The 14,531-nt window shown below is 43.6% G+C and overlaps 1 protein-coding gene across 2 annotated transcripts in view; it reads left to right on the top strand.

The window, feature by feature from the left end:
* ITGB3BP (integrin subunit beta 3 binding protein) overlaps positions 1-12,034 on the top strand; it is a 32,145-nt gene extending 20,111 nt beyond the window's left edge. Inside the window, exons 7-9 of one of the 2 annotated variants that reach the window (XM_061353462.1) lie at positions 1,197-1,256; positions 9,896-9,949; positions 11,824-12,034. In XM_061353462.1, coding sequence (XP_061209446.1) covers positions 1,197-1,256; positions 9,896-9,948 — 113 coding nt within the window. In that variant the 3' untranslated portion in view covers position 9,949; positions 11,824-12,034. The remainder of the gene's footprint in view (positions 1-1,196; positions 1,257-9,895; positions 9,950-11,823) is intronic. The other variant, XM_061353461.1, reaches the window with a different exon arrangement.
* The last annotated feature ends 2,497 nt before the right edge of the window (positions 12,035-14,531 follow it).

Raw genomic sequence — 14,531 nt, 5'->3', positions numbered from 1 at the left:
ATTCCCTGTCTCCAGGCTCTGGACAAGCATGCAGAGATGAGGAAACAGTTTCTTAACCTGCAGCAAACAGGATGTTTTGTTGGTTTACATTATTCTACAACATCTCTGGTTGCTTTGTTGCCTGCAGAGTGTTAAAACACTGAACTACCTATAGGAAATCAAAACCTGGAGTGACTTCGACTGCTACTTTGTTTGCAGCTGGAAAGAGGTGGATAATAAAGGCCCAAGTGCTAGAGAATTTCTCTTAGCAAAGAGCCCTGTAACCCTTCCAATTCATTAGCTGAATGGACCCCAACAGTGGAATTTATGCACCACACAATTCCAGCAACTACTGTTGTTTAAATTACCATTTCTTTCCTGACTCCTATTCCCATGCTCATTCCGTTTGCATTTTGCATGTGTATACACTGTACTGTTGCCACTGTAATGCGCTTAACCAGATGCTTTCTTATACAAAGTGAAGTTTTCTGAATATAGTCTATGTTTACATTACTACCCTACACCAGGGATAGGGCAGTGACTTCCCAAATGAGCTGCCAGGCCTGGTGTTGACACTTGCTGTTAGCTTCTTATTGCCTTCCAAATGCGAAAGAATCATCTTTTCCTCCCACCTCTGAATTAGGAACAATGCATTGTGTCAGTGCTAGAAGACAGAAACGGGAACAGAATGCATGGATGGGGCTTGTAAGCACAACTCCTCAAAATGATGTGGATTTTGAAATGGTTTTGTTAAATTTTTTAGTACAGTTACACTGGGGTGGTTTTTTTTAATCATCATCTGAAAAAAAATCCAAATCAGAATCCCAGCCTGGTTTGGGTTGGAAGGGACTTTAAAGCTCACCCAGCTCCAACCCCTGCCACGGGCAGGGACCCCTTCCACTGGAGCAGCTTGCTCCAAGCCCCTGTGTCCAACCTGGCCTTGAGCACTGCCAGGGATGGGGCAGCCACAGCTTCTCTGGGCACCCTGTGCCAGCGCCTCAGCACCCTCACAGGGAAGAGCTTCTGCCTAAGAGCTCATCTCAGTCACCCCTCTGGCAGGTTCAAGCCATTCCCCTTGGCCTGTCCCTACAGGAGCTTGCCCAAAGCTGCTCTCCAGATTTCTGGAGTGTTTTGAAAATGTGAAAAAGGCAGCATAGATATTTTCTTTGAAATCTCTGAGGCATTGTTTACTGATTGCAGATTTGTTTCTTCACTAGTGAGTCAAGCAGAAGAACTGCAGCTGCTGAAAAGAGACCATGGAAAACTTCTTGCCCAAAGTAAGAAAATTAATAACTCCTATGCAACAGAGGTTTTGGTGATTCCTGTTAGGTGATTAGTTCTTTCCTCTTGCAGTTGGGTAACCTTTCATATGTGAAAATGATGATCATCAAATGTGTTTCCTCAGAAAACTTTGGAATTACTCAAATGTAAATTTCATCTTTTCTGCAATTTTCTTTGGATTGGGTACTCTCTATGAAACTGCAAGGAGAAGAAATCATTAATGGTGTTACACTTGAGGCATGGTCTAGAAATACGTGCAGTCAGATCCTAGAGAGCTTACATATCTTTCATATATAACAGTTACCCTTGTTATTCTTCATTCTCCTTCCTTCTTTTGCATTTTTAGTGTACAAGCCAGATAGCAAACAGCCTTTGCAGCAGAATCTTTTTCACCTTATATGTATTGTGAGCTATTTAGCATGCTTCACGAGACTGTGAAATCCTAACTGTTGGGTTTCTTCGTAACTAGTGCTGTGAAAACATTTGAAGTTGGTGGCTCATGTAGTCACTATAGTGCCTTCTCTAGCAGGGAATGTGGTGGGGGGATTTATGTTTCCCAGTAAAATCAACAGTCACCACTGATATTCTGATATTTCTGTTATCTTCATGTATCTTCACATAGAGCAAAACCAGAACTAAAATAATTGATGGCATCTCTGCTGCTCTATTTGCCAGCTGCCCCAACCAACAGCACTGTTTTGCTGATGACACTAAGTTATGTGGTTCGGTTGATATGCTGGAGGGAAGGGATGCCATCCAGAGGGACCTTGACACGCTTGTGAGGTGGGCTGATGCCAACCTCATGAAGTTTAACCATGCCAAGTGCAAGGTCCTACAGCTGGGTCGGAGCAATCCCAGGCACAGCTACAGGCTGGGCAGAGAAGAGATTCAGAGCAGCCCTGCAGAGAAGGACTTGGGGGTGCTGGTCGATGAGAAAATGAACATGAGCCGGCTTCAGTGTGCGCTTGCAGCCCAGAAACCAACCGTATCCTGGGCTGCATCAAAAGAAGTGTGACCAGCAGGGCGAAGGAGGTGATCCTGCCCCTTTACTCTGCTCTCATGAGACCTCACTCGGAGCATTGTGCGCAGTTCTGGTGTCCTCAACATAAAAAGGACATGGAGCTGTTGGAACAAGTCCAGAGGAGGCCACGAGGATGATCAGGGGACTGGAGCACCTCCTGTATGAAGATAGGCTGAGAAAGTTGGGGCTGTTCAGCCTGGAGAAGAGAAGGCTGCGTGGAGACCTCAGAGCAGCCTTCCAGTATCTGAAGGGTGCTGCAATGATGCTGGAGGGGGACTCTTCATTAGGAACTTCAGTGACAGGACAAGGGGTAACGGGTTCAAACTGAAACAGGGGAAGTTTAGATTGGATATGAGGAAGAAGTTCTTTCCTGTAAGGGTGGTGAGGCACTGGAATGGGTTGCCCAGGGAGGCTGTGTATGCTCCATCTCTGGCAGTGTTCAAGGCCAGGTTGGATGAAGCCTTGGGTGACACGGTTTGGTGTGTGGCATCCCTGCCCATGGCAGGGGGGTTGGAACTGGATGATCTTCAGGTCCTTTCCAACCCTAACTATTCTATGATTCTTTGATTCTATGTCACAAGCAGCGCCTTCAATTTTGGTTGTATCTGCTCTTCCATGTGCCTAAATTCATTCTTCTCTGGGGAATTCTCTTAAGGTAAAGAAAACTGATCAAAATGAATTATCCTCAGCTCCAGATTACAAAAAAATTATAATGGTGGATGCTGTGAGCCATTGCAGATGTAAACAGTCATTGCTTGCTTTGTGCAGTGCTTTTGAATGGCCACCAGGGTATACATTTATAGTTCTATCTTTGCTCCCAGCACTAAACATGCTTCCAGTCTTGTTAGATGAGAAATGAGATATTTTCTGAAACTGGGCTGGAAAATAGAATTACAAGTTTAAGTTGACCAATTTTGATGAAGTTTCAATGTCAATTTTGCTTTAGTAATGCATAAATTTGCTTTTGCCGTCTTGCAGATGCAATAGTAGGAGAGGCAGAGAAGTGTGTAATACAAGAAGAGCACTTGGAGATGTTTTACTTTGCCTTTTAGTTTTGGATGTGGTTTTCCATAATTATTTTTAATTAGTTATGCTTAAGACTTAAAACTTATGACTGTTCAGTGGCTTGATACAGATGGAATGTCACATTATCATCACATGGTGAGGCATGAAATTTATTTACTTTACATAAAACAACCTCTACTTAAAACAACTTAATACAAAACATTCCTTGCTCAATGGGCACCATTATATAGAACTCAATATATCATTTTGTGTGGCCAGCATAACAAATGGCATCTTTGTCTGTCCATGACTAGCATTTACAGTAAACAAAATGTTTTTGAATAGAATGTAAGCAAACTGCAAAGCAACTGCCAAGAGATGAAATCTGGTTGGTATGTCACAGTCCAAACCATGCTTTGTGCCTCTTGAGAAGAAATGTGTAGGTTGTGATATGCATATTTTAAAGGAAAATTTAATAGGTTCAGAATCTCAAGGAGTCAAAATAACATTCTAAACAGGAAAGCTGGTTCTTAAAAATCATACTAATGCTTTGCTTCCCAGAAACACTGACATTAATCATGTCCATGCCTCTGTCTGCTGTCCAAGTAAAGAACAACAAGAGAGTGTTACAGGAGATCAAATAGTTGCAGTGTCAAGGAAAACTACTTTCAGGCTATGTCTTGTAATGAAATAATAAATACTTTCTTTTCATGTTGTTCATCCTGCCAAGCCCAGGGGCTGATAGGTTCACCCCTATTAAGGTTAGTTCTAAACATTTCTAACTTTCATGTTGTTTTTAATACGAGTGACTGAAGCTTGCACCCCTTGCAGCAATAGTGGTGGCTTTCCAAGAGACTAGATCAGGGTTAACTTGATGGATTTCCATTGAATGCCACTTGAAATTCTTGATGAAAGCCAAACTGGAGAGATCAGGGACTAAGTAATACTGAGTTCCCACTCACCAGTCCAAACTGTGTATATATGGCAAAACATTAACTCCCATTTCAGAAACACTGTAAAATATGGACTTCTCCGTAATAAGCAGAGTTCCTTCTCAAAACAGATAAAATAGTAAGAATTTTATTGCAATATTCCACTATTTATCCCTATTCCTGTCAGTTTGAGTTTGGACTTTGCATTGGATGCTTGTGTACAAGCAACTGAATAGCTTGGGCCTGGACTGCTGGTGGCTTGCTGTCAGTGAAGGTAAATCAAGTTTACAACGTATTTCTACATCATTCTCAAACCAAGTAGAATAGATTTGCTGACCTTTCCATATACTCAGGTGTCTGTCTCCCACCCATCCATCCTTATCCTCCTTTGGGATCTTCTGTGGAAAAGGGGAATACATTAGACCTCAGATGTACATTTTCAGGAACATATCTGTGGAGTTTTCTGGCTGTTTCTCAGCCCAACGTTGTATTTCCTTGCAGGGAAGGAATGTCATTGTGCCCTTTCTGGTCTTGTGAACTGGCTAAGCAGAAATATATGAAGTGAACTGAATGAATTCACACGTAAATGTATTCAGAAACTGAGTTTCTTTCCAGAGTTTCCATTCCTTGAGATCAAATAGAACAAGTATCAGGATTGTCTTTGCTTACGGCAAATCACTTTTTAGGGAAGTGATGAGATGGATACTGAGGTCAGACCTAGGGTTTGGGAAAGGCCTCTTTACCAAACAGATCTGTAGCCCCCTTTCTTAAGAACCAGTACCTGAACTGACTAAGGATGAACCACATGCTCTTGTTTATGCAAGCCTCACTTCCAGGCATCTGTGATAGAGTTTCATCTGAGGTTCAGTTCTTCCACGTTTTTAATCTGTTTGGGAAAAGCTGCTAATGCTGACACAACAGTTCCTTCTTTCTACCAAGGTCCTTGCAGTTAAATCCTAGGCTTCTTTCCAGCAAGTTTGACAAGGTCTCTCCAGCAGCTTTCTTTGTGGTGTACATCATCTCTAAAAGCAACAAAGATGATGCTGAAGGACTTCTTTTTTCCCCAAACAGATTATTAGATGGAGATTTAGAGCTTGTGTTTTCAAATTATAGGTTTACTTCAATTCTTAATGCTAAAGGTCAAGTTTGATGTTTTGTCCCACATCAGAAACATCTGCTTGGAGTTAATGTCCCTACACAGCGTTTGGAAGAGAAATGGGGTCATCAGTACTCTTTCACTTGAGTCCTGCATCCCACCAAGATACGAGCTGCCCCCTTGGCCTCACCAGAGAGGCTGTTGAAGTGAGGCAGAAATTGCATTATGCCATCAGTAAGACTGCTTCAAGAAATCATAACTTGGTTTATGTGATGCTGGAGGGAATCTGGCCTTGTTCACCTGCTCTCCTGGGTGGAAGATGTGTCTGTATTTCTGCTCATAAGGCTTTTCTGCCATTAGACATGGGAAAAAAAATAATGACAGTTACATTTTTAAGTTATACCTCAGTGTGAACACTTGTAAATGGGACTGCATTCAGCAAAACTGAATTAAGAGTATGCTGAGTGTGTGTGTGTGCACGCATGGACTTGGTGCACCTTTGAATGTCCCCATGCAGAGACCCAGAGAAACCATTCTGCCCTCCTGCATTTGCAATCAAAACTAACTGTGAGATTGCCCCAAGAGCACCCAGAGGAGGAGTGTGTTGTGCTGTCATGTTCTAATTCGTATTGTGTGGGCTAAAAGCTGTCGTTCCTCAGGCTAAATCTGACTGTACATCTCTCATTCTGTGCAAGCAGGGCTAGTTTGTAACCATGCAAAGTCCTTTACAGTCTAGAAGAGGTAACAAAAGCGCATTCTGGTGTCCAGAATCTGCAATGCTGGTGGTTTTCCTACGACAAGTGAGTAACCTCATTTACCAAGAGGTGAAGGAGCTGGTGGACAGGTTTCTGTCTGACCTCAAACAAACAGATGTGGGTCTGTCAGATCGTACCCACAGCTTGTATTTTAAAATACAACCTGAGATTGGAGAAGTACCTGGCCCTGAGGTCATTGGCATGATGAGCTCTTTGGATGGAGGGAAGGGGGCAAATTACAAACCTCTCCAGTGATTTAACATCCTCTGCTATGTAGATGAAATATTAAGCTATTAACTTCTGTGGCAGATACAGAAATGCACATGAGAGATATGACTATAGGCCTCAGACGTATGTATGTACATAGAGAACTGTCAACCTGCATTTTGTATTTGGGTGTCAGCCCCATTTATTCATGAATGCCACACTTGTGTTTTCCTTTACGTTTTCCTACGTACCTTTTTATGGACACAATAACTGTTAATTTTTAATTCTAGTGGATTTAGAGTGTGAGTATTAAGCTTAATGAAAAATTAAAAGGGACTGTAGTTCTTTCAACAGCTCCATGTAGCAGCTCCTCCGTGAGAATAAATACTGCTTTCTCCCATGAATGTAATTATTTAAAATAGAAAAGAAACATTAGTTTGGGCTCACTTAGTAGCAATTATATGTTTAAGAGGTGTAAATAACTCGCTACCCAGACATTACAAATATCCAGGTGCTCCGTATGTGCTGATGACAACAAAATGGAAAAGAAAGACTGTAATAATTCTGACTGGTTTTCTCTGCAGAAGATATTGATTATTTGTGTGTGGTGAGAGATTTGGAAAATTCAATTAAAGGAGTTGTGCAAAGGTTTCATAAATTCCCCTCGTACAGCGTGTACACAGACATTGGTGCGTATTAAATCAATGCAGCACTTCACAATATATTTTCTTTGAAACATAAAAATAAATAACATTTAAACAGTTCTGCTTACTACAGAAACAAATTTTATTTGCTCTGAAGCATTTAGTCATGTGCTCCCCCTGACTCATACACATTTGCCAGCTGTAACAAATTTTATAGACGTTTTCTCCCGAGACATAGCTCATATACTATGAATTTTTAAATGAGCAAATGGTGAAGAAGGGATGTCAGCAATATAAAAATTGATCAGTTAAAAGATAAAAGCATAAGTAAAGAGATTTGTATGGTAGTCTTAATAGGTTTTATTAAATAAAAATACTATAAAACGACAGTAATGAATAGACTGAAGGTTTTAAGTGTGGTTGAGGTGGAGAAAAATTATTCTGGCACATTTAGGAGAAGATTGGTTTTATATCACCTGACAGGTGAACATTTTTTTCCTCTCTGCTTTTCAGATCTGTAAATGTTTTAGAGCAGTCAAACTTGGGGAAGAACGGCGCTGGGAACAGCAGGGGAAAGAAACTTGGGAAGATTCTGCCCTTCTAAGGCCAGGTTGGACAGAGCCTTGGGTGACCTGGTTTAGTGTGAGGTGTTCCTGCCCACGGCAAGGGAGTTGGAACTGGATGATCTTAAGGTCCTTTCCAACTCTAACTATTCTATGATTCTAATGCTTTTGTGGGCCAGGGACAGGACACACCATGCCAAGGGGCAGGGCTGAGGTTCCTGCCCTGCCATCCGCACCCCCAAAGTGCTTGAGCTGATGAAGGAGCATGAACTGGGCCAGCATCCACTTAGTGCTTGAGCCAGTGTCCTTCTGCTCACCTGCACAGACTGCCCTTCCTCAATGCCCTGGGCACAAGAGGTTTTCATACTAAGTTTTGCTAATGTTATCTTTGGGATTTTCTGGTGTTGGAACGAGATGATCTTAAGGCCCTTTCCAACACAAACCATTCTAATATCCTATGTAGTTTAACTTCCTTAGGAGTCTACATAGAATCAACTAGGTTGGAAAAGACCTTGAAGATCAAGTCCAACCATTCCCCAGCACTGCCAAGGCCACCACCAAACCATGTCACATATATAAAATACCAAGAGAGAGAAGGGTTGTTTCTAGGGGATGTCTGTTCTGTTGGAGTTAAAACCAACTCACTAGCTTCACACCACCACCCCCCCCCCAAATATATATATATATGTATATATAAAACCCTGAAACTGCTAGAACAAGCACTGTAAGTGACTGGAGCACGTGAGTAGTAAATCGTAATATCTCTCTGATTCCTTGAATAGCTAAATCTCAATGACATATATTATATAACTAAGGCTTTGGTCACAAGGTGTTGTCGTGGTTTATGTGTGGAAAGAGGGACAAGTTAATGGTGTTTGATACGAATTTGGGCAGCTTACATTTTTAAGAGGGTTTCTTGGAGTGAGATGCAGACCTTGGCATGGTCACAGGTTCTGTAAGTACAGCATAGTCTGAATGGTGCAATCAGTGCAAACCAGGTCTGTAAAGATTCAGTTAGGGACTTGCATTCGGTATTTGTACCACCTTGTAATTAAATGTCTCTTTGTGTTACTGGACAGTTTCCTATTGTAAGCAGTAGTGGTATCTGTGTGAACAAATGGTGTTTATTAGGTGTGATGCTGGGGAGCTGTGCCTGAGGCTAAGTTGAATGGGATGCCTTTATCTGGAGTAACTTCTCCAGGCCCAGCATAGAGCAGGATTTCTGGCTTGGTCAACTCCAGCTCCTGTCAGATCCACAGGCAGGTCTGTGCCACATCCTGTATGTGACACCTGAGGAGTCACTGCCTGCTAGACGAGGAGAACTGAGAGCCTTCCCACTGACCCTATGGCTTTGGTGCCTCTCTCCCTCTAAGTTTACATGCAGCCCCTTTCCTCACAGTAGTCATCTTTTTAGCTCTAAACCACTGTAAATGTCTGTTTGTAGGTATGTTTAATATAAAACCAGTAATTCTGAAGTCTCTTTTCACCCTTTGGTGCTGGTGGAATCCAAGTGCAGTGTGACCCATCAGCAGGCACTCAGGGTACAGGGAGCAGAGCTGATCCTCTGCTGCAGTAATCCGTGTGGGGGAGATCTTGGCTCTCGGGCGCACCTGCTCCCAGAGCCTTTCCCTGTGTTCTCGTTCCCTGAATTCCTTTCTGCCCTTGCACACTTTTCCTCTACTGCTTCCAGCCATCTGCTCAGCCCTTCACCCTGGCCCTGCCCTCGCTGAGCATAGGACCCAGGTGCTGTTCCCTTGTTTTGCTGTCCCCTCTGAGGACACAGGAGATGGTTGTTCCTCACATGGTCCTTGACTGAATCTGCTCATATCCTTACAGACTTATTCTTTTATTATTCATAGCAAAAAGGAGGAGCACCTCCTAATACTCGTAACACATCCTGTTCTGCTTTGTCATCATTGGTGGTCATGTAGCCTGGGTGCACATACAAGTAATTAAGACAACCTCCTAAATTACTGTGGGACACCGTAACCATATGAAGTGAAAGGGGTTCTGTTGAACACTGCAGTAACTTTGTTAACTTGTATTTGTGGGGGGATTTTCACAACCTGTATAATAACACTATTATCACGTTTAGTTTTTATATTTTTGGTCTGTTTCCTGGTCATGTAGTGATAGGACAAGGGGGGTGGTTTTAAACTGACAGAGGATAGATTTAGATCAGACTTTAGGAAGAAGGGGGTGCTGAGGCGCTGGCACAGGGTGCCCAGAGAAGCTGTGGCTGCCCCATCCCTGGCAGTGCTCAAGGCCAGGTTGGACACAGGGGCTTGGAGCAAGCTGCTCCAGTGGAAGGGGTCCCTGCCCGTGGCAGGGGTTGGAGCTGGAGGAGCTTTAAGGTCCCTTCTGACCCAAACCATTCCATGATTTATCAAAACTGATTTTCCTTCTCCATAGGATGCGTTCAGACCACCCGTAGCTCCGTGTTCCTGAAGTCTCTCCTTGACTGAGGTGAGTAGCTCCTCAATCCACCCTGTGCCTTCTCCAGCCACCATGTACAGGCCAGGTTATCGGAAGGGCTGAGGTACTGTAAAATGTTACAACACTCACAGGGTGCCCCGAAGTATAGGCCTGCAGTGAGGACTGGAAGAGCTTGGGGGGGAAACAGTTGTTACTCTGCATGTGGTATTTCCTGTTTCTGGTTTGTTAAGCAAAATGAGGTACTCAGCCTGTAGAAACTCTGTCCTATGCTAAACCATCCAGTATCATTTCCCCTTGTCAAGACTGTCAGTTTCTAACTGCATGGCTCTTTTCAAGAATGGCAATTCAGCTGTAATACATGTAACAATAGCAAGAAAATTTGTGTACTTGAGATTATCCCTTCTTAAATGCCATGGTGATGCCCTGGTTGCCACTTCCAGCCCCCCACTTCCTCAGGAGCATTTCCCACCCCTATTCCATCCATCTCTGCTCATGCAACTCAGGCACGTTGGGGTCACTGCTGTCCTATCTGTTTCATAAAGTCCTGACAAAGAAGTCTTGAAAGATGAGAATGTAAGAGAGTTATAGAATGGTTTGGGTTGGAAGGGATGTTAAAGATTATCTGCAGATTGTATCAGTTGCTCATGTGGTGTGAGAACATCTTTCCTCTGGAAAGTTAAAGTATTCCAGTTCCTGTAATTGAGGAATATGAGACAGTACATCTACAAGGTATGTAACTGAGTGAGTGCAGGGCTGAGCTCAGACACATGCATTTTGCTTCTCAAATGCTTTAGCCCTTTTATCTTACAATCACAAGTAACCTAGTAGCAAAAAAGCTTTAAACACCCCTGTGTCCCCAGGCTAATGCCACCCTTATACTTCCCAGCTGCTTATGCCAGAGATGCATTCTCTTTACTCCTTCCAAACCAGCTACCACACCAGAGTAACAGAGGGGTGGGAAGCCCTGCAGGCAAGCAGCACTAGTGGCCTGTTTAGCAGCTCATTTTCCATTCAGCAGAATTTCAGAGTCCCAAAGACCACAGAATGACCTTTCTATGGTACAATAATCACTTTTAGCCTTACACTGGCTTAACAGCCTGAAGTAAACTCATGCTGACAACTACAAGGTTTCCAAGTCGAAGTTAGATCAGAAAGCACTCATCCTCGCTATAAGTTTATGTCCAGAACTAGTGTTTAGTCAGTGAATATTGATTCTGGACCCTATGGTCAAAAAAGAGACACATTTACTCTTCCTGGTTCTCTCTACCCCTTTCGTAAGTGAACCATCACTATAAAGCCCTTTGTTTTCTTGTTCTTTACAGGAATTCGGTTGTGGCAGTTAAATGATCTTTCAGCAATTGCTTCTCAACTTCTTCTCCAGATAAACTGACAGCGGTTCCTTACAACATCTGAAATGTGGCTGCAGTGACCATCTGTTGCTCTGCTTTGCCTTGGGCTGTCTGTGGGGCTGTCGGTCCTTTCTTACCCAGCGAGGCTAGTTCTGGCCGCAGGACAGCCATGCAATGCCGAGCAGATCACATGAATGATGCTGCTGCTGCCTAATTGCTATTTATTTTAGTCATTCCTCCTCTTCACACAGGCATTATGTGAAAAATGCATTCCACAGCAACCCAAAGTTCTACATCTGTGTGGCTGTACTTAAAAGGAGAGAAGAAATGAGTGTAAACCAATCTCCCCAGCAAATACCAGTTTGGGATTGCTCCTTGTGATGGGCAGGTGCACATCTAGATACAATTTCTGGCATCTATTTAAACTGAACAATGTGCACAACCAGATGATCCCAATGTAAATAATACATCCTGGTTGGTTTATGCAAGGAGGAGTGCAAAATGCTCATTTAGCTTGGCTGCTGCATGGAAAATGTATGTTTTTATGGCAAATGGAGATTTATGCTGCCTTGGTTTTACAGCAAATAAACCAATCCCCCACCTCTAACTCTCCCTATAAGAACCAAGCAAGAAGAAACTGCTCAGAGATGACCTTTGCATCCCAGACCTTGTGTGGGAAATGGCTGCTTCCTGCCCCTGCTCCTGTCATCACGCCACCAGCCCCCCAAAAGCCAGTTAACTGACTGAAATAAATGCATCCAGCTTTATAACAGCCTGTCTGGAAATGTATGGCCTCTGCTAATGAGGATTTGGATCAAAACTAGAAGGAAGTTCTAGTGTGCAAGAAATTATTCCAAGTGCTGACCACACTGAAGTTGTTGGCAAACAACTTCCCTGTCTGTGGCTGCCACAGTTAGAGATGTCATCCACTGTCCTATCTCCTCTAACAGCATAGAATGGTTTGTGTTGGAAGGGACCTTAAAGCTCATCCAGCTCCAAGCCCTGTCACAGGCAGGGACCCCTTCCACTGGAGCAGCTTGCTCCAAGCCCCTGTGTCCAACCTGCCCTTGAGCACTGCCAGGGATGGGGCAGCCACAGCTTCTCTGGGCACCCTGTGCCAGCGCCTCTCCCTCATAGTGGAGAACATCAACTCGAGACACAATATAATGCTGTCACCTTCAAGCCCCCAGTGTTCAAACACATGGCTCTAATACCATTCATTTTTTATGTTAAGATTTTACCTTGGTTTTGGCATTTAATGACGTATGGGGAGAGTTGTTACAAACCACTATCCTCAAAAACACCCCACCAGCCTATTGCAGCCCCTGCACCTCAAATCACTGTGTTAGGTGCAGCCTATCTCATATTGAAAGAGTAGGATGATTTTTCTTTATTTTATATTCCATTTTTTGCTACTCTTCCAGATAGTTCAATGTAAATATGAATAACCCTTTCTACCACTGCAAAGAACTGATTTTTACAACTAAGACACCAAGGACCAAAATGCTGTGTTGTAGTGTGGTCAAACACATCCACACTTGAGCTTTGGGCAGTTTTAGTTAATAAAGATCATAGAGTACCAGGGTGGAAGGGACCTCAAGGATCGTCTGCTCCAGCCTTTAAAATGTTTACATAATACCTGTGCAATCCAAGTGGAAAAGCTGTTAGTGACTGTTGGAAGGGAACTGTGTCAGTTACTCCCTTTAGCTCCTACTCCCTTCTGCCGTCAGCTTCCTGCGCTGTTTGGTGGTGGTTGTACCCACAGGATGCCCCAGCTGACGGCTTTATGGGGGAGTGGAAGGTGAACCCAAACCACTATAGCTTACATATATCTCATTTATATAACCTGACTGTAACGTTTGTAGCTGGGAATAGTTTTGATCTAAAAAGCATTTGGAAACCAACCACACACTCATCTAAATCAAAGAACAAAGACAACATGCATAACAATAACAACAAAGGTGATGGCTAACATGAGTTAGTGGTTCCTCACACCATGGCAATTACTAAATATCATGAAATTTGGTGTTTAATAATGTTTTAGGGAAGCAGAAAGCTCTATACTGAGATTCTGCTGCAAATGCTCCTCATTACATGCCTGTGCTAGTTGAGCACTTACTGTTCCTTTGACCCCTTTGCTGTACCAGGCTGCTGCCTTTCAGAAACAGCTGGGGCTGTTAAGAACCATTTCCAGTTCCACACAAGGTGGATCATATGACTCGCACTTTATCACCCCCTGAAGCCATCTCAAGGACAAAGAAAAGAGATACACTCAAAACTAATGTTTTTATATGGGGGGAAGGATCTCACCATCATCGTGTTGAACACGAGACCAAGCCCATTAGAATCTGAAGCCCTTCTGCTTCCTTCCATCTGAATTTGCCATTTCAGATGTTGTCTGGGTGGAAGGAGATGTTCTCCAGGCCGCCTCAAGGGCTGGTGGTCCCTCACCCCATCACACGTGGAGGGAACGCTGTGGGTTTTGGCTTTCACAGACTCTGGAGACAAAGATCCCCATTTACACGTCCTGATACACATCTCTGCCCCTGGGCCTACGCTCCTCCAAGGAAAGGCCACGCTGTGGGCAGAGCTCTTGTGTGCCACCACCAGGGTCACACCCTCACAGAAGCTCTACATACTTGTGGAAATACTTAAGTCGCGTTGCTTTACAGTGAACTGTTACAGTGCAGGCCCACCACTAACCTCTACTCACCCCCACCACCATCACAACTGCTACCCCAGAGCACCTTTTGTGTCCTCCCTGAGCTGCCACGGCTATAACCTTGTGGAAAATGTAACTGCAGCCAACAAGCAAAGCTGGGAAAGCAGAACAAACACACTGAGCTTGCAGACACTTCACTTAGAGCATTCAGAGCTGACACAGGTGGAAGTTCCCAGAACAGCTGATTCACACACTCACCATAACGCTGCCAATGGCAGCAGCAGGCTGGAATGTGACAGCGCGCAGGGAAGCCTTAAATGAGAATGGGTTTGCTTTTTGTATGTGAAGGAAAAGGACAGACTGGCTCCTAGTTAAACTATACCACCAGGAATGGCTTTATGATTTAGTTTCTGTGTGCTTTATAATTATTCAATCCAATTTTATTCTCTCAGTTATTTGCAGCAGAGGCTGTGCTGTGCAGAGGGAGAAATTGCAGAGTTTAGCTCCATTTACACCTGCAAATTACTATGCAATACGTGGGGGGTTTACTGGGGGTTCTTATCCCTGAAGCACCCAGTACCTACTTTCAAAGCACAGTGTG

This window comes from Neopsephotus bourkii, unplaced genomic scaffold (genome assembly GCF_033783945.1).
Source record: "Neopsephotus bourkii isolate Nb327-2 ecotype Australia unplaced genomic scaffold, CSIRO-AGI_Nbou_v1 NB_673, whole genome shotgun sequence".
Taxonomy (NCBI): domain Eukaryota; kingdom Metazoa; phylum Chordata; class Aves; order Psittaciformes; family Psittacidae; genus Neopsephotus; species Neopsephotus bourkii.
The sequence above is the reverse complement of the archived record's forward strand: the minus strand, read 5'-3'. Positions and strand labels throughout refer to the sequence as shown.